General features: G+C 53.3%; 2 protein-coding genes across 16 annotated transcripts in view; both read right to left on the reverse strand.

Annotated features, from left to right (window-relative positions):
* Positions 1-393: 393 nt before the first annotated feature.
* Positions 394-11,525, reverse strand: TM2D3 (TM2 domain containing 3). Of its 15 annotated transcripts, XR_016218749.1 has the most exons (8): positions 11,422-11,525; positions 11,021-11,098; positions 10,161-10,318; positions 8,579-8,756; positions 7,148-7,223; positions 4,975-5,250; positions 3,491-4,000; positions 2,429-2,939 (listed from the first exon to the last, which is right to left on the reverse strand). XR_016218749.1 is itself a non-coding variant. In XM_008269784.5 (6 exons), exons 1-6 carry the CDS (start codon positions 11,510-11,512, stop codon positions 5,085-5,087), a joined length of 744 nt encoding a protein of 247 aa, XP_008268006.3. In that variant the 5' UTR covers positions 11,513-11,525; the 3' UTR covers positions 4,939-5,084. The 15 variants fall into 15 exon arrangements, 5 of the variants coding, with proteins under 5 accessions (XP_008268006.3, XP_051678239.2, XP_089167300.1 ...); XR_011380442.2 differs by having other exon boundaries at positions 394-4,000; positions 8,579-8,753; XR_007910364.3 differs by having other exon boundaries at positions 1,394-4,000.
* A 959-nt stretch (positions 11,526-12,484) lies between these two features.
* The window catches only part of TARS3 (threonyl-tRNA synthetase 3), a 52,521-nt gene continuing 41,672 nt past the window's right edge, over positions 12,485-23,333 (reverse strand). The window contains exons 16-19 of the mRNA XM_051822271.3: positions 19,565-19,669; positions 15,850-15,922; positions 14,218-14,332; positions 12,485-12,995 (exon numbers count right to left, since the gene is read on the reverse strand). Coding sequence (XP_051678231.2) covers positions 12,847-12,995; positions 14,218-14,332; positions 15,850-15,922; positions 19,565-19,669 — 442 coding nt within the window. The 3' untranslated portion in view covers positions 12,485-12,846. The remainder of the gene's footprint in view (positions 12,996-14,217; positions 14,333-15,849; positions 15,923-19,564; positions 19,670-23,333) is intronic.

The raw sequence follows: 23,333 nt of genomic DNA on the forward strand, positions 1-23,333 counted from the left end.
GGTGGCTTTACCCGCTAAGCCACAGCGCCGGCCCCAGTACCTCATTTTTATGATAGAATACTATTCCATTGTATGGATTTACCACATCTTGTTCATAGCATTATTCACTGCCTGGACATCTGGGTGCTTTCCAGATTTTTACTGTAATGCTGCTGCAAATCTGAGTCCACATATATCTTTATTTCTCTAGGCAGACGTCAGAAGTGGAGCTGCTGAGTCATGTGGTAACTCGTTTCACAGTTTTAAGAACTGCAAGACTGCTTTCCAAGGTGGCCACGCCACTGCATGCTTCCACCAGCCACATATGGGGGTTCCAATTTCTCCACATCCTCCCAACCCTAGTTATTGTCGTTTTTATTATAGGTCGCTCTGGTGGGTGTGAATGTCATTTCATTTTGTTCTTGTGTAACGTGGAAACTTCATGACCTCATGTGAGTAATTCCTGGGCGCTCTGGAAGCTGTATTTTGTGTTCTGTTCAGTGCTCTGTGGCCTGTTGGCTGTGGTGAGGCAGGAAGAGCTAAGACAGTTTTTTTGCTACAGTATCTGGTTTCTGGTCTTTACTAAGATTTTCAACATACCCAGAAGGAAGGTTATCTTGGCCTGGCTGGGGACTGTTTCATGGCCCAAGGGGTCATCCCGGGCTTTGATCTTTTCTTTGGCTCTGCATGGAAGCCCCATGTTCATCAGAGTACCTCCTGCTTGCTCAGCAGCCCTCGCTCATGGCTCTCTTCCCAGCAGCCTTTGCACTACCCCCGGTGGGAACAGGGAAAGGACAGGATACCCCAATTTCCTCTGGCCACTTGACCACCTGACCAATTTCCTCTGCAACCTGTTTCTCTCTTGCCAGTGCGGGTTCCTGGATCTTGCCGGAGCAGCCTTGCACACCTGAGCCACGCATTTCTCCCTCCCGACTCACCACTTTCGGACCTTTTGGCCACTTGGCTGTCGCCTCTGGCTTGCTGCTGTGTTTTTGTTTCTTTGCTGTTTACAGGAAGGAGATGCTGGCTTTTCTACATTGTTTGTGCTGTTGAGTATTTGATTGTGCCACTGTCAAAGAATTCTCACCAGTGCTTCTAGGCGTCCACCTCACCCCTGGAGTACCTGCCGTGTGCCAGGCGGGGCTCTCGAACTGGGCGACCGCAGAGGACCAGAGCCCTGCCTTCAGGGGCCTGTCCCAAGCAACACTTCTGTATTCTGCACAGAAGTGGGGCGTCTACAGAAGGCAATCTCAATCCTTCACATCCAAGAATTCCTACCAAGGTCACCAAGTTAAACTTAGAAATCTGAAGTACAGCATGAAGGCTACACTTAGTGTATTGAATACTAGAAATTTGGAAATTTGCTAGGAGAGTAAATTTTAAGTGCTCTTACCACACAAAAAGGCTACCTATGTGACATGATGTACATGTTAATTTGCTTGACTGGAGGAGCCATTTCACTTTACACCAAAAAAATCACATTTACACTGTAAGCACATACAACAAAAATGAAATATATATGCCCGTTATGTACTAGCGACACTCACAACCACAAGTGCTGGCAGGGGCAGGCATCTGGCTTAGTGGTCAAGTGGTCAGCGCCCCCCACCCCCCACCCCGCAGTACCTGGGTTCAAGTGGGAAGCCCAGGATTCCTAGTTCCTGCTAAGGCACACTCCAGGGGCAGCAGGAGATGGCTCTAGCTGGGTCCCTGCTGCCCACGTGGGACAGCTGGATGGCTCCTGGCTCTGGTCTGGCCCAGCCCCAGCTGTTACGGGCATTGAGTGTGAACCAGCAGATGGGAGCTCTGTCGCTCCCCTTCTACCTCTCAAAAAAAGAAAAACTGAAATTTTCAGAACTGCCTTCATCAAATACGCCCATGGACAGCAGGAGAGAAGGAATCTGTATCCACTTTTTCAGTTTTCTTGATGTTGTATGTGAAAGGCTGCAGCAGAGAAAGCTCATTTTCCATTCACTGCTTATGGGATAAAATCATTTGCAAATTCCTTAACTGATGGTGCACCAAAAATAAATGCAATTCTGGCATATGATATAAAAAAAATTTAAGAAAGTTATGTGGCATAAAGAGGACATTTTTAAATCTTGAAGCGTACGATCTCTGAAAAGTATCTTTTACAAGCACCACAGAGCAGACCCGCTCCTTAGTAATTTGCAGAAATCTCATCAACATGGTGCTGGCGACAAATATTTACTCGAAGCCAATTTCTCTCTCTTTTCTCCCGGCAGCCACCTCAACCACCAGTCCCTGGAATTCCACACAACCGCTTCGAAACCTCCAAGACTCCCCTGGCATTAGTCACTTGGAAAATATATGAGCCTGTGTGTGCGCAACATTGTGCTGGGGATAATAGGTGAAACAAACCCGGCACCTTCCCACGAGGATCCACCGGGTGAAGGGAAGAGTGCTGACAATGCGAGGGAGATTCTTAGGACAAAATGACGACAGATGGTACGATGCTCTGATAAACCCCAAGCACCCAGAGAGCCATCGGCAGAGGCTGGCTGGCTGCTAGGGTTCCCAGGCTGGTAAACACATGTACGGGGGGTGGGGTGGGGTGGGATTCCTGTGTTGAAATCCTCAACCACCTGGCGATGCACTAGGAGGTGGGGCCGTTGGGAGGTGGCCAGGTGGTGGGGGTGGAATCTTCATGAATAGGATGCACGCCCTTATTAAAGAAGCCCAGAGGCGCCCCCACTCCCACCATGTGAGGACACGCAGGGGGTGCTGGCTGCCAGGAAGCAGGCCTTGACCGGCAGCTTGACCTGCTGGTGCCTGGACTTCGCACTCCCCGAGCCTCCAAGCCCTGAGAAAGTTCACCCGAGCCACAGCATGGACGGCACGTGTTACCGCAGCCCCCAAGTGGACGAGGACCACGCTGGGACAGGGAAGGCCAGCCTGCTGCCAGCAGAAGCCCATGGGATTTGCTCCAGAGCTCGAACCTGTCACTCCCCCTCTTCGTGGAGGAGCAACACTGAACCCTGCCTAGGCTTCATATCCGAGTCACGGCACCATTATGTCGCTCCCCCTCTTCATGGAGGAACAACACAAGACCCTGCGCTGTTCTTTCGTCTGCTCGGCCCTCCCCGGGTTTGCTGCTGGTTCTTCCCGGGTTGGCTACTATCCCTTCCACCTCCGTGGAAGGGCAGTTCCCCCTGGCCACATTCCCCACTTCCGCAGGGGAGCGGCACACCGCCGGCCGGCTTTCTCGGGGGCTGCACGGGTTCCCTTAGATGTTCCCCATAGATGTTCCTGGTGCATGCCGTCTCTCTCCTCCTTTATAGTCCTCCTCCGCCAATCCCAACTCGGCTGCCCACACGCCGAGTACGCTGCTCTCCAATCAGGAGCAAGTCCTACAGTTAATTGGTTGAACTGGAGGCAGCTGTGCGGAAGCTGTTTACTTCTCTCCCAGCGCCATATTGTGGGAGAGCAGATGCATAGAATAAGTCTTAATTCCAGTAACTCAGTCTAGTCCGGTTGCTCCCCACAGAACCTACCGTCCTTGGTGCCCTTGGAATCTGTAGTTTTGTTCTGTAGCTTCCTTAGGGCCACGGGTGAGGCCATCTTTCATAAACCGGTTTGAAGTCTGCATGTTTCCTGCGATTGTCTCACAGGCCATTGGCCCTGCCCAGGCCTCCACACAAAGCACCCTGACTGGTTCCCATCCAGCAGGTTCCCAGGCTAGCCCTCGTGCAGACATTCTAGGATTCGGGAACAAGTCACTCACTCGCCTCCTAGACTTGGGCTTTGAGCTTTCGCCAGACACTGCAGCCTCACGATGGACCCCAGGCTCCGAGGCCGTGGAGACGGGTGGTGCTACGTTATCTCCTCCAGGGGCCAAGGGACTCCGGGGCTCCACCTCGCGTGGCTGCTCAACAGGAACTGTGAAAGAGACTCTCTTCTGCACAGAGCTGAACGCGGAGCAGGCTTGGAGGAAAGCGCGTTCATCGGCTACTTGCAGGGGCAGCTCCTCTTCTAGTTATCGCCTGCTCATCCACGTCTCCTGGATGAGACAAAGTGTGTGTCTGCTCCTGCAGAGAGGGGTCCAGCCCTTCCCGCAGCACTGCCCCTGCCCCGTGACAACTTCCTAGGGAAAAAGGGTTTAGCATCTGCTATTTCGGAAATGAGAACAGGAAAGCAAATGTGATGTGGAGGCGCCACCTACAGCCCAGGACTGGAACTGTTACCGGATTGCACTAAAGAAAGGACAGCAGATGTGTCGCCCAGTCCTCAGGACAAGTCATCACCCTACGGACTGACTGTGCGCCCCTTTCAGGCAACCTGAGTCGCAGTACTCAGTCCTCAGACACCCTAACTGGAAAGCAAGACCACCAAGACATTTGTTCCAGAAACAACCCGAGAGCAAACCATTTTGAATGAATAACTGCTCTGCTCTCCAATGAAGACGACAGCTCCACCGCATGCTAACGTCTAACACTGCGACAACGGCGACTGCAGGAACAGCCCAGGTGCTGCAGGGATGAAGCGAAGCGCAGAAGAAACATTAACTCAGGATGCTGCCGACACAGAACACACAGAAACAGGCTCCTGGTATTTCCTGAGGTCACACTTTTATTCACACTCCAGCATTCTTGCAACCTTCCGTATTACTGCCGAATAGGACCCACATTTCTGTAGTTACTCCACAAAGTCACATACAAGGACGCTGCACGGCTGGGACCCTGCAGAACGTACAGAGAAGCTGAGCGGGTCTCTTTCCCGAGCTCACAGAAGACCCCCCACCCACCCACCCATTCCCTGCAACCACCGGGGCTCCAGGCAGAGCACACCAGACAGGAGACGCAGTGACACAGGCAGCTCAAGCACGAGACAAAGGCACTGCGTTCTCTCACTGCAGAATGTGTTCTTCCGGTTTAAATAAGTTCACGCTTTTTCACAGAAAAAAAAATATACTTCAGGCAAATAAAAGCAAATCCCGGGTTAGCACGCTTCAGTGTTCCGTTTCCTCTTTATTACCTTCATCAAGGCAAGCAAAGTACAGATGCTGTACGTAGAACAGACCGACGTCCCTCCCGCCCATCCATCCAGGGGACACAGGGCGCGCTCCCTCGAAGCACGCGCCGCAGCTAGATGTACAGGGAGCCATCTGCGGGGCCCACGTAGCCGACCCCGATCAGCAAGACGTCGATGAGCGTCCAGATGCCCAGGCCCCCGAAGCTGAAGAGCTTGCCGAGGCCTTCCCGCCACTGGCCCAGGTAGAAGCGATCCGCTCCGAAGCCGCCCAGGGTGATGCTGCAACAGCAGTGGGCAGTGTGAGACCCGGTGCCCCTGCAGCCCGCGGGGCTCACCAACCACCCCCGGCTGCGCGCGAAGAGGCGCAAACGGTCAGAGCCCTCAGTAAGAACACAGATGGCACCAGCACCGAACGACCGGGGTAGAGACGGCTTGGACGTTAGCAGTAAACACACCATTTTAAGTACACTGGGACCTCCTATGTTCCCTCGTACAGATAAGCAGTTCATCTTGCTTTTCAGCATCAAAACCCAGCAGAGGCCAACCCAGCAGAAAGTGCACTGACGGGGCCAGGAGCTGACCCAGACCACTCCTCTCCTAAGGTCCTTTCAAACCCTAGGACCTAACAACAACGGAAAAACTCACAGCAGCAGAGAGAGCAGTGGTCGTGAGGCAGTTCCAGCAATGCCCACCCTAAGGCCAGCCCTGCTGGATGGGTGCCTGTCCCACCCCCCCAATCCCGCATGCTCAGCCCTCTGTATCCAGACGACATGTACTTCAGAAGAAAAAAACTGTGTGTGTGAACACACACAGACTTTTCCTCCTGCCATTATCCCCTAAGGAACACAGCGTGACAGCTAAGTAGGAAGCCTTTATATTGTATCAGGGATTATTCACAATCTAAGCACACAGCGGTATGTGTGCGCCTGTGCAAACACTACGCTGCTGTAGACGAGGGACCTTGGCACCCGTCGGCGGGGATCGGGGACTCAATGCCGTCGGGTGCCGCAGGCCGGCCGCACCTCCCGCAAACCCGGAGACCTCGGCATCCGACGGTGGGAATCGGGACTCAACACTGTAGGATGCACAGGCCGGCCGCACCTCCCAAAACCCTGAGCATCACCTCCGGTGAGGCCTTCGAGCTCTGAGAAACGACTCTGAATCTTAGGAGTGGCTGTTAAGCGTTTTTGGTGATGTAAGTCATTAACAGTACTGGGGAAACCAGGTGAGGGGTACACAGAACTCTGTAAGTTTCCTATAAATCTAAAATGACCCTACATTAAAGTTGTTTTTTTTTAAGTCAGTCAGCTGTCAGTCCACACCTGAACTGCGGCAAAGACTGAGGCCAGATATCCGGCCTCACCATCACGGCCCATTTCCCAGCGAGGCCCTGCCCCATCCTTCCTGCTCCCTGGCCTAACCCGGCTGCAGTGGATCTCGACAGACAGGGGCCACCTCAGGCCCTGGGGGGATACCTGGCCACATCTGGAGACGCTCTCACCGTCACCACTGGCAGCGGTATCTGTGACTGACAGCTAGTAGCAGAGAGTGGCTGGGGTGCTGCTAACATCCTACTGTATACACAGGTAAAGAATGACTTTGCCCAAACTGTAACCAGTGTGAGGTCAAGAAACTCTGCCCTGTGCCACCGTGCAGGCCTCGGTGTGTCCAGCTCGCACCCTGAGACTGCAACTGGACACAGTGCAACTAACCAGACTGTCACGGCCAGACCCCACCTGCAGAGACCTGTTTAAACACTGAAGGCTTCAGCAAATGCAAGCCCATTGTTAGGTGGGGATCACAGGTCTACAACCTCTGAAGGGTGAAATCACAGGTGATTCTCATGCTTTTATTCTTATTTTCTCTGGTTTTTGATACTGAGCATTGTGTCACTTTTATAAAGTGTTAAAAATGTATCATAAACCTATTTTAAAACTCTGTAGCATTTTACTTACCCCAGGCATGTTCAGGACAGAAAACTGTACCTGGTTTTTAATTGCTCAGTTAAGCCAGCCTCCCACTGAACTCCAGAAAGGCGCTGGTCTGATGGCCTACACTCTCCAGAGTCTATGACATGGGGCAGACGCGAGCGCAGGAGGGACACACAGCTCAGTGTCTGAGAGCGCACTGACGCCAGGTGTGCGACACACATTTAACTCAGCAGACAGGAGTTTACCTGAGCGCGAGAGCGGTAGACCACTTGTAGCCTCCGGTCCAATTGCAGTAGAGCATCTTGGGAAATGTACGGTTCCCTTAAAGAAAAAAATAAAGAAAACACTCCACTGAGAACCAAGGACATAAACATACTCTCACAGGGATCCTGCACTGTACGTAATGGCCTTCCAAGTTAGAATTTTAAAGCAAGTCAGCTCTCTTTACAGTACAGTAAGAAGTGTGCCCCACGGTGGACAGCACAGTGGACCTTTTCCTTTGCGAGCACCGACTCCATCCTGTCAGGGAGGGGAGTTACCGCCCGCTCTCAGGACCGCAGGGTAGCCTAAGAGAGGACAGACAGACACACCCCCACAGCAACAGCAAGCCAGAGCGATGACCACGCTTCAACGCCCCATGTCCCGCACTCGTCGCCCTGGGACAACGGGCGGGCCATAGGGAAAACCTGTCAAGCTGAGTCTACCTCACCCCTGCCGCATACCCCTGCACACGTGCAACCAGGAGCTGGGACAGAAATGTCGACAGCAAATAATCCAATTCCCAGGCGAATGGAGAGACTGACACAGTCTTAGGTCAAAAAAGAGAAATTCCTACAAGAATCTGAGCTGTATGTGGACAGGAAAAAGGAAGTTCCATTACCACAGCCTGGTGTCACTGTCTAAACACCTAAAATGTGCACTAAAGAGCATGGGTTTGTTTGCTTTTAGATTTACTTATTTGAAAGGCAGAGTTACAGACAGAAAGATCTTCCATCCGCTCGTTCCCTCCCCAAGTGGTTGCAACAGCTCAGGCTGGACCAAGCAAAAATCAGGAGCCTGGAACTTCATCCGGGTCTCCCACATGAGTGCTGGGGCACAAGTACTTGGGCCATCTTCCACCGCCTTCCCAGGTACATTAGCAGGGAGCTGGATCGGAAGTGGAGCGGCCAGGACTGGAACTGGTGCCCACGTGGGATGCCGGTGTCACAGGCAGAGCCCAACCAGCTATGCCAAGACTGTCCCCTGAAGAGTGTCTCATTCGCTATTACGCACACAACAGAACTCTAGGCAATTCTGAAAAGGAAGTAGGATGGTAAAGACAGAAGTGCGTGGGTCTCCGAGGACGGGGAGGAGCGAGTGGACGGAGGTGACACACACAGGCAGCTGCACGCATCGGGGCTGTTTCAGCTCCTCTGGCTACGGCTGTGTTTATGTTACACTTTATACCTCACATCCCTCTTCTTGTTTTATCGAATTTTAAATTTAAAGAGAACTGCACAGATCTGAATGCTTGTTTTCGGTTCACTGAGTTTATTATCGAGGCTAGGCAACCCTCCACATCTGCTGTTTCTGATCGAATAGTTCAAATTCATTTCTCAGCACTGTGGCTAAAGCCCCTTGAGGACACACAGAGGACAACACACTCTGCTCCCAGACTGCCCTGGACGCCGGCTCACCCAAGCAATGGATGTGGTCCCGCACGGTGCAGTTGGCGGCGTAGCGCTGCCGTGGACACGACACGGCCATGCAGCTGGTGGAGCTGGTGCACTCGTAGTCTGTTTCGGGCAGCTGCCAGCAGAACCGGCACGTCATGTTGATGACGAAGCTCTCCTGGGCCCGCAGCTCTCGATCCTGCTTCCAAAGGACAGGAACTCGTCAGGCAGGGGCTGTGGCCAGTGCCAGGCCACACGATCGCAGGGCGCATTTCCAAAGCCCCAGACGTGCGCTGCAGCAGTAAGTGGCAGGCAAACGGATACCAAAACACGCGTGCACAGCAAATGCACAGTACGATGCCGTCACCACAAAAACACACGCCCAGCGTATGCGGCGTGCAGTCCAAACGCAAGGCTGTCTGTGGTGATGAGATCCTGACATCTCTTTTGCTTAACTCAATCTGTCACAAAGAGAAAAACCTGTCCAGTCCCAGTCCCAGACGGCTGGAAGGGACTGACGAGTACATTCACTGACGGGCACCGAGAGGCCAGGAAGAAGCAGAACGCGGCCCCCGAGCCCGGCCTGCTGCTTCCTACGTCTAACGCGCTGTCTTGCTTCTGAGTTCCACATCTCCCCGGCATCTCAGGGGAACCGCCTGACATGAAAGCCCCAAGCCCCCGTGCCAGCGGTGCCCCTGCACTGGGCTGCCTACTGGTCCACCAAGTGCCTGTGGAGGCGCACCGACGGCCGAGCTGCAGAGCGCCAGGGGAGACGCCGGAGGAGGGCTGCAAGGCAGAGGGGCTCCCCGCAGCAGCACGGGCAGGGTCGGCGAACCTGGATTTGATTCCTGATGTGCAGCTCAGTGACCTTCAACAGAGGCACATCTGCTTCTACCTGGAATCCACTGTAGACAAGACGGGGCACCAGGCAGCCACCCGGCACTGCAGCGGTTACTGAACCCATCTTCTCTGCAGAGGACGGAGCCCTTCGAACGCTCAGCCTTGGTAAAAAGACACTCCCAGGCCCCTGCACACGTCGAGGAGCCCGACACCCACCAGCAGGACCCACACCTGCCCCAGATCCGCCAGCAGGCTGAATGCAGGCACCCAGTGCGGGGGCACCGCTGGCACGGGGGGCTGGGGCGCTCCTCCAACCCTAAAGCAACACTCTGGTCATGCACACTCCAGCGGAAACAACAGATCACAGTTACCGGGTAACTGCAACAGCAGCAATCTGACACGGAGAGGAACGCAGGGCTTTAAATTTCATTTCTATTTATATATTTCTCAGAGCAGTTAAAAATACAGGCGTGGGCACTGTGGCACAGCAGGTTAAAGCCACCACTTGGGATGCCTGCATTCCATACTGGAGGCAGCAGAGGATGGCCCAAGTGCCTGGGTTCCCGCCTCCCATGTGGGAGGCCTAGAGGGAGCCCCTGGCTCCTGACTGCAGCCTTGCCTAGCTCTGGCTGTGGCGGGCATTTGGGGAACGCGCCAGCGGTGGATGGAAGATCCATCTCTCCTCTCTCCCTGCAGAAGTCTACACTGCACTTTGAAGATGAGGCTTCCGGCACACAGACCGCTGAGAGTAAGCTGCAGCACTTACGACACAGGTCACAGACGGCTTCACGGCACAGTCGAAAGTGGCAGGCTTCCCGTAGACGCAGGAGAAGTTGGTGGCGCAGTCTATGCAGTCCGCAGGGAGTCTGCTGCACAGACCGTTGCTAGGACACTTGGTCACGTAGGGTGGGATTTCGGTAGTCTCTGTGAGAGGCGACAGGAAGCTCACTCTCTCCCCAACAGGCGCACGGGACCCCGAGAGGCACGGGGCTCGGTGCGGTTCTGCCGCTCCTGCCTCGCAAGAGGCACACACACGAAAGGGTCTCACGTACACACAACGTACAGAAAATGCCAGGCAGGGTCAGGGGCGCGAAAAAACATCTCCCACTTTATAAGATGAAAAACTAACGCTGAGAGATGTAGGACCTGGGAAAATCAGCCGTGGCCAAAGTGGAACCAGCTATTCTTGAGAGCGACTTTGGGAAACAGGATTTCTTGTGCTTTCTCTAAAAAAAAAAATACTCTGCGTTTTAGACGCGAGCACAGTGTTGTTGCTGACACTGCAGCACCGCCACCCGGGTCATTTCACGGAGACCACGGGGCCGGGCGGGGACGGGCCCGCAGAGCCCAGGGCTGCCCGCTCAGCCCCGGGTGCTCACGCCGCCGTGCGCGCAGGTTCCTCCCCTACCCGACTCCAGGTCCCCGCAGGCCCTGCGCGGTCCTCCCACGTCACACAGCCCGCGGAGGGTGGCGTGCGGGGCTCGCGCGCAACCTCGGGGGCCGGGCGACGGGATGGAGGGCGCGGGGAACGAGGACGGGAGAGAGAGAGACGAGGAGCGTGAGCCCGCGGCCACGGCAGCCAAACGAGCGACGACGACGACGACACGAGCAAGGAAGCGTGGGTACCTGGCGCCCTGGGGGCCGCGGTGAACGCACGCGTGGGGGCCGCATCCTTCACCGGCTGCGCCAGCGGCTGCGAGTGCTCTAAACGCAAAGACACCGCGGTCAGAGACGGGGCCGCACCCGGGCCCGCGCGGGCACACGCGGGACGCCCCAGGCCACCGACCCGCGCGGCCGCAGCGCCGGCTGCGGGCACCCAGGGACCGAGCGCGGCCTCGGGATCCGGTTCCGCGCTCGCCATCGCAGAGCGCTGGGGCGAGCCCGGGAGCGGCGGCCCGGACGCGCCAGACCCCGGCTGCAGCGGCAGCGACCGCGCCGCCTCCGTCTCGGCCCGGCAGCTTCCCGCAGCTCCCGGGGCACCACTTGCCTCGCGCCCTCCTCGGTGCGGGCCCCGGCCTCTCACTCACCACCGCCAGACAGAACGCAGAACTGAGAGAGGAAGAGCAGCAAGCGCCACAGGCGGCCGAGGCCCAGCAGCGCGCCCGCTGCGGCCGCCATCTTGCGGATGCCCGCGCACTTCCGGGCCGGGGGCGGGGCTCCGCGAGGGCGGCCCGGGGCGCCGGCGGCGCGTGCGCACTGTGGCACTGCTCTGAGGGCCGGTGCGCGCCTGCGCGGCTCCCTGCTCGGGCCGGGGTTCCTCTCCGGCTGTGCACCTGCCCGGCTGTCCCCGGGAGGGAGCGGATAGCGGGCCTCTCTCCGCGCCGCTTTCCACTGCACCCCGGGGCCGCAGTGCGCAGCGAGCTGCCAGGAAGCAGGGGCGGCCGACTTGGGAAGCACGCGGGGCGGTGCGGGGTCCCTGGCGACGCCGTCCCCCTAAAACATCCGCATCCGCGGGTGGGCGGCCCGGGAGTGGCCGGGAGGCACGGGAGCCCTGATGGGGTCTGCTCAGCGAACCGAGCCCGCGAGTTCACCGCAGCCTGCACCTCGCGCCAGCGCTGCTGGCTGCCTCACTGCCCACATCCCGCAGGACGCGGGAAAGGTTTCTTTAGGCCTGTTTCAATCCTACAACACCTGGCCGAAAAACCAAAACCACCACCAGTAAACGCTAAATGTCCCTTGATGGATCGCTAATCTCTAGTGCTATAAATTTTAGTTCAGTTCTGAGCAGTCAGGGCCTCCTTCCGGTTAAAATCTGAAATCCACGCGCCTGCGGGGTCGGTGCGACACAGCCCATCCGAGCTGGGGAAGCACGCACGGCGGGCGCCCGCGATGCACTTGATTTGGGGATTTATCTTTTCTAACGGTGAACAGAGCAATCAGGAATTGGAAGCACTAGAACTGCCACTTGTGAGCGACAGTGTAAACAGAGTCCACAACACTGGGTTCTCTGTCAGTAATCCGGTGTGGAGTACCGGCCGCTGCTTCCACAATGACTTCAGTTCTAGAGAGAAAGTTTCACCGGGCCCTTTAGGAAAAACAGTCGTAAAAACACCTGAGACATGATATCACTGGAAAATAAGATTCCCCACATGCAGGAAGCTCTGCAGACTTTTATTAGACGGCTGTCTTTGAAAACCACACATCTCAGCAATGCATTTCACAATCCTCATTCCCTAGTTCTTTCAGTGAATAACACTTCTGCACTTAAGACTTTCAACACACCGCCTACTTCAAGATTTCCCAGGTGTGCCCTTTGGTGTCGTCCGGGCACAGCAGTGAGCTTAGCTCGGGACACAGCAGCTGCCCATCTGCTCCTCCCTTCTCAACGGCGGCCATTGGGGGACCCAGCAGCCGCCCAGGGTTCTCGGACGCGCACTGACAGCCCAGCTGGTGAGGGGAGACATCTCAGGGAGGAAACAAAGCCACACCGAAGCCAGGACGAGGGGCGAACTTCAGAACTCCTCCTCAGCATTCAGTGTGCGGCATTTCTTGAGATTCTTCAACTTTTCAATGGCAGAAATGACTGAAATTTCCCCATGAATTTTGTTGTCTCTTGTTCGAACGTTTACAGCATTATTCGCCATTTCCTTTTCTCCAACCACTGCAGAAAAGGAAAACAAACATGAAGTCAACACCCACGTGACACATCCTGAGCTTTTCCTCAGTGTTCATCACTGAACGCTCAATATAATGACCATCAGGTTCCTCCTCCGGTGGCGAGTTTCCTGAGGAGGGAGACTCGTAAACCTGTCCCGTGGATGTGAGAGCAGGACTGTGGTCTCGGGGCACAGATGGAAGCAGGGACTCTCTCAGACCGACCCTGACTCCACCCCAAGTACCTGATGCTGAGGGGTGGACAAGCAGGCCCATGCTGGCCAGCAGAGTCCTCTGCACTGGGGTAACACCTTGTCCTCTCTAGTGACCTATACCGAGACGGTGCAAGAACTGGCAGCCATGTGGAAGGAAGAAATTGGTCACAGGAAAGCAGAATAAAGTAGAGGTTGACAGAGCAGAGCAAGACACCAGAAATGCGGAGGAAGGATCCTGGCGAGGGTTAAGCTCCTGGTCCCCCTTCTCATGGTGTGGCCGTTTAATTCCACCTTTCATGTCACCGGAGGGCCCAGTGCCTGTCCAATCAGTCCCCGCTGTGTCTGAGCCAATCTGAGGTTTCTGTCACCAAAAGCAGCCTGATTGAAATACCACAAGTGACTACAGAGTCAAACCGTGCTAATGGAAAGCTGCCAAGACAGCCCTGGGTTTGGTTTGCTTGCTACAGACTTCTGCAGCTTACGTGAGACATCATTACAATGCCTGCGGGCATGTCAGTATCAGTTTCTCTTGGTTTCAGAATCACTTTTTAAGACAGAATTCTCCATTCTGCATCCAAATTATCCATGTGCCTCAGGGACATTGTATTTTTTCATCTGAATCATTTTCTTATGATCATTTTACATTTGGAATCCTTCCCATCCATTAGGTTAACCCCAAAGGTTTCTAATAAACCAGGAAAGCAAGAGAGTATTGAAGGCCTGCCACGTGCTGGAAGGTGAGTCAATTCTTGTGATGAGATCACTTTCCCATTATTCTCCTTGCTGGTCTGATACACTATTGCTAGTAATACTAGAGTTCTTGATACTTTGTAACTCTCCTTCCGGCAAGTAACAGGGTGCCTACGAACAGCGACCCCAGGAACACCACAATTCCTTGTGTGTATAAATACTAAACAAATTATGATCATCAAATAGTTTAACATATCCAATTTTGGGGGGATTGAAGTGAAAAGAAAACAGGGATTTGGAGAAATACATGCAAACTTAAATTACCCAAAATAAAGTTATACTGAGCCAGCTGTGCATTTCGTATCTTCTTGTTTAGTGTACAACTATGATCTAAATCAACGTCGGCCATGAATCCTTCTTCAAAAAACTCATTATATACCTAGGAGAAAACAAAATGCCTTCATTATGCCGTTGTTTACGACAGCCAGACTCCAAGAAAACCATCTGTGTTCCCCTAGAGCAGGCCCCAGGGCGCTCCAGCAGAGGTGGCCTGTGTGACATGGAGGACAGCAGAAGGGATGACACACTGCTTCTGGGCCTAGCCCCTGAAAGACCGGCTTCCACGCCCGCGCTGACCGCTTGCTCGGGGGGAGCCAGATGCGGCAGTGTGAGGTTGTTCAGGCAGCCTGACCAGCCCAGCTGTGGGGGTGTGAGGACGCCCAGGCCGCCTGACCAGCCCAGCTGTGGGGGTGTGAGGACGCCCAGGCCGCCTGACCAGCCCAGCTGTGGGGGTGTGAGGACGCCCAGGCCGCCTGACCAGCCCAGCTGTGGGGGTGTGAGGACGCCCAGGCCGCCTGACCAGCCCAGCTGTGGGGGTGTGAGGACGCCCAGGCCGCCTGACCAGCCCAGCTGTGGGAGTGTGAGGACGCCCAGGCCGCCTGACCAGCCCAGCTGTGGGGGTGTGAGGACGCCCAGGCCGCCCGACCAGCCCAGCTGTGGGAGTGTGAGGACGCCCAGGCCGCCCGACCAGCCCAGCTGTGGGGGTGTGAGGACGCCCAGGCTGCCTGACCAGCCCAGCTGTGGGGGTGTGAGGACGCCCAGGCCGCCTGACCAGCCCAGCTGTGGGGGTGTGAGGACGCCCAGGCCGCCCGACCAGCCCAGCTGTGGGGGTGTGAGGACGCCCAGGCCGCCCGACCAGCCCAGCTGTGGGGGTGTGAGGACGCCCAGGCCGCCTGACCAGCCCAGCTGTGGGAGTGTGAGGACGCCCAGGCCGCCTGACCAGCCCAGCTGTGGGGGTGTGAGGACGCCCAGGCCGCCTGACCAGCCCAGCTGTGGGGGTGTGAGGACGCCCAGGCCGCCTGACCAGCCCAGCTGTGGGGGTGTGAGGACGCCCAGGCCGCCTGACCAGCCCAGCTGTGGGAGTGTGAGGACGCCCAGGCCGCCTGACCAGCCCAGCTGTGGGGGTGTGAGGACGCCCAGGCCGCCCGACCAGCCCAGCTGTGGGAGTGTGAGGACGCCCAGGCCGCCTGACCAGCCCAGCTGTGGGGGTGTGAGGACGCCCAGGCTGCCTGACCAGCCCAGCACTTGTGGGGGCGAGCCTGGGCAGCAGTCCTGCAAGGCAGCTGCACCAGATGTGCCTAGGGCCCTGGCTTGCAGAAACAGGGATAATACATGTTGCTTTAAACTGCTATATTTTGGGGTGATTTGATACATGGTTAACAGATAAAACAGTTTCTTTACCCAAAGAGAGCCTCATGGAAAATAATTGAGGTGTCTAAAAATACCGGCTTCTCAAGAACACTAAGAAATTATAGTTCTGATGTCGCCACATATTTATAATTCATGTGTTACTCTCAATCACTGAAACACAGATCGTTAAAAATCAACGTGTTAGTTACTTAGAATCTGAAGTCCCTGGCCTACATGGAATGCGGAGCAAGGTTAGGAAGATGTTACCTGAAGTGCGTATTTCTCACAGGTGGGCCCCACAGGGATGACCATGACCTGACGAGGAGACAGCCACAGAGGCCTAAAAAGTAAACAAACTAGGCATTTTCAGTATCATTTCAGAATGATCAATTACATGATTTTAAAATAACCAAAGTTTTTTTTGTTTAAAAGACAAACTTCATAAGACTACAATTTCAGTAGAGTGGTATAGAAGTGAACCAGACTTTTCAAAGAGGTTTTTCAAAGCAGAGCCGAAAAAGAGGAAATCTGGAATTTTGTCAGAGGGAAGAATGGGTTGGCAGATGAGTGCCAGGGCTAAACGTGCATTCTGCGTGGGACCCAGAGTTGTGCTCCGAGCATTTATCCCAGAGAGAGGAAGACTCAGGCCCACACGGTATCCTTCATGCTAACCGGACAGCAGCCTCATCTGTAGTAACCTGCTGTGGCATGAACAGCATCTGGCTCCCCAACTCATGCAGATGTTTCAACCCCAAGATCATGGTTGGTGGGCTAGGAGGGCAGAAGCTTGATCCGATTAAGGTGTTCAGGCTGTGAGCCCAGGGGAAGCCCTTAGATCACTGGGGGCGTGCCCTTGGAAGGAAGTTGGTGCAAGAGGGCTGGTTCCGTAAGCTGAGTTGTGCCTGGCCAGTCTCTGCCTCCCAGCTTATCAGGTGATCACTTGTTCTCCACACATCGCTACCTTTGCCATCTTTGGCCTTTCCAATGGGGACTGCATGATCTTGTACTGTGAACCTCCACAACTATGAGCCAAAATAAATCACCTTCACACACAGCTTGCCTTAGGTATTCAGTTGTAGTAATAAAGGCTAACACACAACGCCAAACTGTAAATGCCCCAACGTCTCCAACAGGTGAATGGTCAAACTGTGGTATAGCCACACCACCAGCAACAAAAAGGAACCAACTACTGACACTAACAAAACATGGATGGATCACAAAGGAATTCCACAGTAAAAACAGCAGTCTCAAAAGGTCACAGAATATTCTATGCTTTCACTATGTAATGCTCTTGAAATGACAAAATTGTGGGTGGAGAACAGATTTCATGGTTGCCAGCTGAGTGGACAGGAGTGGGGTAGGACGGTGCACGAGGGAACTTCAGTAAGTGATGGAACTGCTCTGTATCTTACTGGTGGTGGGTGTGTGATCAGCTGATGTGATAAAATCTTACACAGTGAACACACACACTCACACACTCAAACGCAGGTAAACTGGTGAAACCTGAACAAGGTTGGTGGATTCTATCGATGCCCACTTCCGGTTGTGACACTGTATATAGGTTTGCAAGAAGTACCACTGGGGCAGACTGGGTAATGGTCTTGTCTCCACCCCTTTCTGTTATTTCTTACAAACACACATGAATCCACAATTTCCTCAATCAAAAAAAGGTGGGGGGTGATGTAAGCAGTGTTTGATATGGGGGCATGTTTACTGTCATTTCTGCCATGATGATGATGGCGAGAGAAAGAAGAAGGCAATGCAATGGGGACTACTCCCAGGTCATGCTTCAGGAATGTACAGGTTAACATATTCACCCTAAAATTATAAAAACACAACAATACATGTGATAAAATTAACAGTGCATCTGATAAAACGCAGCAACACCCCGTATAAAAAGGAAGTAAGCATTTCCTTTTGACCCCGGCCTCACCCTGTGCCCTGACTTCTCCAAGGGAGCCACGCTTCAACTCCTTCTGCTTCCACTCTGGGAGACTCCCACCTTGAGTCTGGAAGTGTCTGACGTCTTGGTGTGTGCAATGTGGAGAGTACGCCCAAGTCCCGTGATGAAGGACTGCGCCCCGTGCACTGCCACACCTCCTGTGTCCCACTCCACCTCATCTACTAATTCCCTGCGGCTTTTGCCTCTTTCACTACTGCTGTTCCACTGCAAGAGGCCACCATCTCTCACCCATGTTAAACTATTTCAATGGGACCAACTGGAAAGAAATATAAACACGCTCATTCACACTTAGGTAGCATAGGCATTTGCACTTCTCCTGGGATCTAAACACTGCTGCTACCGAGGACCCTTGGAAGGCCTGTTTGGGAAACTTCCCATCTTAATGTTCCTGTGTCTCCCCAGACACGGACGTGGGAAAGCACCCATTTGATCCTGGTTCTGCCAATCAGATGCGCAAGTGTGGCATGCTGACTTGGGGCACAGTGGCACACCGCAGGAGGTGTCACATGGGATCCGTCTCCAAGAGAATTCTTGGAGAAATCCGTGGCAGTGACCTGGTGGTGGCCATCTGGTACCTGGTGCCACTGTGGGGTCCCAGGTGAGCCTCGCGATGGGGGCAGCAGACCATGAACACAGAGCTGAGCAGCACGGGCAGGCGCTCGGCTCATTTCTTAGAGACGGGACAAGAGGCCAACATGTCACCAGCGGCTGCTGGTTTGCAGCACTACTGCACGCTGTGGGAGGCACCATCACCAGATGTGCTGTTAGCTGCTCCTGAGTGGAGGTGTCATGAGCCTCAATGCTGGTTCAGTACCTACTTTGATATACAATTACTCCCAGGCCGGTGCTGTAGCTCAGCAGGTTAAGCTGCCATCTGCAGTGCCGGCATCCCATACGGGCGCCAGTTCATGTCCCAGCTGCGCCACTTCAGATCCACTCCCTAATGTGCCTGTGAAGGCAACAGAGGATGGCCCAAGTACTTGGATCCCTGCACCCACATGAAGTTCCGGGCTCCTGGCTCCTGGCTTCAGCCTGGCCCAGCCTTGGTGGTCGTGGCCATTTGGGGAGTGAACCAGAGGATGGAAGACCTGTCTCTCCCTCTTTCTCTCTGTAACTGCCTTTCAAATAAACAAACACATGTTAAAAACGATTCCAGAAGCACTGTGTCTCTGGAAGTGAATATGGCTTAGCAAGTGCATACATGGCGCTGCTGGCAAAAGCAGGGCAGGAAAGAGCAAAGCCAAATCCACAGCCACCGTCTGTCCTAGTAGACGTCGCTGGTCCTTTCATGATGAAAGGGCTCCGCTGCCACACTGAGCAAGCTCTCTGATCACCACTGTGGCGGTGAAGCTGGCCATGGCCACTGCTGAGCTCTGCGAATCCTCTCCTCCCAATCTGTCATCTGTTTTCCAATCTAATTACTTCCGAGTTTCTGACCTCGAGTGGTCAAAGCAGCAAGCAGGGCATGGCATCAGTGCGACTCGACACCTCTGGCCACGTTTCCTGCCAGGCAGAGAGGGCCCCGAGATGCACCACTGGAGATCCTGCACCCCAGCACACCTCCTTTGCCCCATCACCCCACATGCGGCTGTGCCACTGTGGCTGTCCTCTTTGGGTTTGGACCAGTGCACCGTTCAGGTCACTTGTGGGTTTTGCTCCTCAGTCAATAGCCACAGGCAACACCCAAAGGTAAATGACAGGGGCTGAAGAGGCGATGGCAGTGCCCAGGGGGGTGGCCCCTGTGTTTCCCAGATGGCAACTGGGTCTCTGAAGGGCTGGAGGCTGGTGAAAGCTCTCTAATTCACCTGAGTGCCTTAAAGGGTAAATGGTGGTTTTATGCCGCTCTGGTTGTTTTTTTTTTTTTTTTTTTTTTTCAGTTTTGTTTTCTGATCTGGAAAATTGAACCAGAATTCTTTATTTGCCACGTGGGTACTTGCCAATTACAAAGCAGGAGCCACCCATTTTCCCTGCCGACTCTATCTTGTTAGCCCTGGAGCGTTCCTCTCCCACACCACTTACCACTTCCCCCCGCAGTTCTCTGAGAGAATGGCGACCATCCTTTCCACGGACCCCAGAGTGGCTCGATGGATGATCACAGGTCTCTTCTTGTCATCCCCGTCCTTACTGCAGAAAGAAATTATACCTTAAGTGTTTCATCAGGGTTACGTAATACGTTCGCCTTCCTACTTTATATCTGACTACAGACTTCAGGTTCGTGTTTTGGAGATCTCTATTCACATCATTTGTTTTGCTGTCCTGTTTTCTCAAAAGACTGCCTTATTTGCTCATTATTTTTACTTTCCTTTTAAAGACATTTTACGGACAGCATGGAAAACAGATCCAAAGCCTAGACTCATGTAATGAGCTCCCAGGTACTTTTCTTTCTGCCAGCTTCACACAGTGTCAACTGAGAGCCAATCAAACAAGAGACAAATGCACCCCGTTCCTGCCTCTATCTGCAGCTCCCACTGTAAACCTCATTTTTCAACAAGTCCGTGGCATCTGTTCTGGAAGCTCACTGGTCAAATTCCCTTAACAGACCTGAAACCCACATGACATTCTCCTCACATTTAATAGTTCCCTCCTCCCATCTGGAAAAAAGTAGAGCAAGCAGACCACATCTGTTAACCACAACAAGGTGAGCCACTCTAGATCTGTATACCTGTATTTCAGCAGATAAGTTTCACTTTATTACAACAAATATGACACTTACAAAATTCTTATGAGAAATTTCTATATAAAACTTGTGCCAGCTAGCTACCACTAACACACATACACACAGACCCCAAACAAAGACAGAGAGACCCACTGGTAACCCACTTGTGGTCAGTTATAATTGGTCTCATCACTGCCAATCACTCTGCCAAGGGCAGGTCCAGACTAAATGCGAGCACAGTCTTCCATCTCCATCCCACTGAAAGCTCTGGGGGAGGGCGGGGAGCCTGTGTCAGTCCTCCACAAACACAGAGGATTCACTATCCCACAACTGAAGCCACTATGGAACACTCCTGAACGTTACTTGTTGTTTTTGTGTAGGGAATGAAAGCAAAGCAGGATGACCCTTGCGCAGGCTCCTGGACTATTCCAAAATTTTTAAAATTTTAAACAGGTATAACCTTAAGAAGGGCACATAGTTACACAAACTATGCTCAACATCATGCTGATCAAATATTATAATCAATGTCAAGTTCCCCCAAAATAATCTCAGCTGCTGTGGTTACAATTACACTTGATTTATAGAGAAATGTGGTGGGAACAGCTTCACAATAGCAATTCTTCCCGTTCCAAGAGTGTGGTATGAATCTTCATTCAAACTACTCATTTTTTTATGGCTTTTGATAAAGTTTCATGGTGCACATTTCATATAAACTTATATATTTATACTTCTTGTTAAATTTATTCCTAGATATTGTATATTTTGATGCTGCTTCTGAAATGTCTTTCCCCATCACATTTCTTAAAATTGCTAGGGGCTGGCGCTGTTGTGTAGTGGGTAAAGCCACCGCCTGTGGTGCCTGCACCCCATATGGGTAGTCGGTTCCAGACCCACTTCCACTCCAGGTCTCTGGTATGGCCTGAGAAAGCAGTGGAATATGGTCCAAGTGACTGAGTCCCTGTACCCATGTGGGAGACCCAGAAGAAGTTCCTGGCTCCTGGCTTTGGATAGGCACAGCTCCATCCACTGCAGCCATTTGGGGAATGAACCAGTGGATGGAAGGTATCTCTCTCTCTCTCTGCCCTGTTTCTCTGTAACTCTGCCTTTCAAATAAATAAATAAATATCTTCTAAAAAAGTTATTGCTTATATGAAAGCAAATTGATTTTTGTAGTTCTACCTTATATAGTTCCAGTTTTTCTCATTTGATTCTGTTAATTTTCTAGGTATTTTAACAATTACACCTGATGAACAATTTATCTCTTTCAAATATTTGCACTCCCAGAAAGTGATTTTTAGTCATAGTTCAATGGTAGGTTTATTCACTTTCCCAGCTACGTGATGTTCCTGTAATTTTCTGATAAACGTTTTTTATTGAATAAGGAGATTTCTTCCTCTTTACCTCACAGGAATGAATGCTAAATTTTATCCAATGCCTTTCTGAATTGTTGATTGTAATAAACAACAACACACACATCTCTCTGTTAAATGGTCCTGGCTTTCTATTTTTTTTTTTTTTTTTTTTTTTTTTTGTGACAGGCAGAGTGGACAGTGAGAGAGAGAGACAGAGAGAAAGGTCTTCCTTTGCCGTTGGTTCACCCTCCAATGGCCGCCGCGGCCGGCGCACCGCGCTGATCCGATGGCAGGAGCCAGGAGCCAGGTGCTTTTCCTGGTCTCCCGTGGGGTGCAGGGCCCAAGCACCTGGGCCATCCTCCACTGCACTCCCTGGCCACAGCAGAGGGCTGGCCTGGAAGAGGGGCAACCGGGACAGAATCCGGCGCCCCGACCGGGACTAGAACCTGGTGTGCCGGCGCCGCTAGGCGGAGGATTAGCCTAGTGAGCCTCGGCGCCGGCCGGCTTTCTATTCTTAAATTGTGATTATCTAAGAAGGGAAGGAATGGGGTGGAGGAGAGGAGAGGGAGGGGTAGGGGAAGGCGGAGGGGGGAGAAAAGGAGGGAGAGTGAGGGAAAGAGATCTCTCCACTGCCGGGCCAGGCTGAAGCCAGGAGCCAGGAACTCAATCCAGGTCTCCGCCATGGGTGGCAGGGCCCAAGTACTTGAGCCATCACTGGCTGCCTCCCAGGGTGTGCATGAGCAGGAAAACATGGAGTGGAGCTAGGACTTGAACCTGTGCACTCCAACACCGAATGTGGGCATCCTATCCCTAGGCTACACACCTGGCTCCCTTACTTTCTTGGGAGAGTCCTTACTTGATCACGGTGATGGCCTTGATGCCTGGTTTGGTTCCTGTTATGATGGTGTAAGCCTGGTCCGCTTGTCTCTCTCACTGAATGAAACAGCTGCGGAGGTGGGGGGTGGGGATGCACGGGGCAGCTACATGGGAACCTCGAGAATGCCATGGTAACAAGCAGTTGCAGGAGAAGACCAGAAATGGAAGGACCACCAAACCAGCAGAGAATTTCCTGTAATTTTGCCTTCCAGTTTCCTGTGGTCTACATTCAAAGGCCAGCCCAGGAAAAGCTTCCGGGGAACCCTCATTTTCTGACCGAGGGATCAGAAAGGTAACTCCTCTAAGTTATAGAAACAACGGGAGAGCAGGGGTCCTGGATGTCTTCTGTTCTCCCCAACTCACGTGCCCCCACAGCAGAGAATAAACAGGCACCTAAGATTCCGAGAACAGGGGTCCGTTCCCGGTCCCGGGGCCGTGGGGTTTTTCCCGACTGCTTCTTCCCCATCTCCAGCCTCCCGAGCCCGCTCTCTGCCACACAGGCAGTCATGGAAACAGCCTGGTGGAGTGAGGGCATAAGTCCCAGCTTTCTGGTCCCAGCGAAACCAAATGTGTCAGGAGAATCAACAAAAGCAGGAGCTCAAAAGAGCTACCGTGAACTCACTCGGCCTCACCTCCGAGCTGCACAGGCAGAGCTTTGAACTGCACACAAAAGGCCTATGTTACTGAATTTTGGGAGCTGACCACTGGGTGGCGTGCAAACAGGACAGAGCTACCCATCAGTACTACTGACCTGACATGCGAACCACAGCCCACAGAAGGGAGGTTGGAAACCAGAACCTAACTGGGCAGTCTGATGCTACCACAGAGAAACCAATACTTTCATTAGGAAATATCATAATCAAAATTTCCAGGATTCAATTCACAATTACTTGGCATAGGAACC

This window comes from Oryctolagus cuniculus, chromosome 12, assembly GCF_051225735.1.
Source record: "Oryctolagus cuniculus isolate XC-2025 breed Fujian yellow rabbit chromosome 12, ASM5122573v1, whole genome shotgun sequence".
Classification (NCBI taxonomy): Eukaryota; Metazoa; Chordata; class Mammalia; order Lagomorpha; family Leporidae; genus Oryctolagus; species Oryctolagus cuniculus.

Excerpts from the sequence above, each read along its gene's own strand:
- TM2D3 (XM_051822279.3), bottom strand. The coding sequence starts at position 11,512 with ATGGCGGCCGCAGCGGGCGCGCTGCTGGGCCTCGGCCGCCTGTGGCGC. Across the intron at positions 11,099-11,421 it reads CTGCGTTCTGTCTGGCGGTG|AGCACTCGCAGCCGCTGGCG; the intron begins GTGAGTGAGAGG and ends CTTTGCGTTTAG. Across the intron at positions 10,319-11,020 it reads CGCGGCCCCCAGGGCGCCAG|AGACTACCGAAATCCCACCC; the intron begins GTACCCACGCTT and ends CGCCTCTCACAG.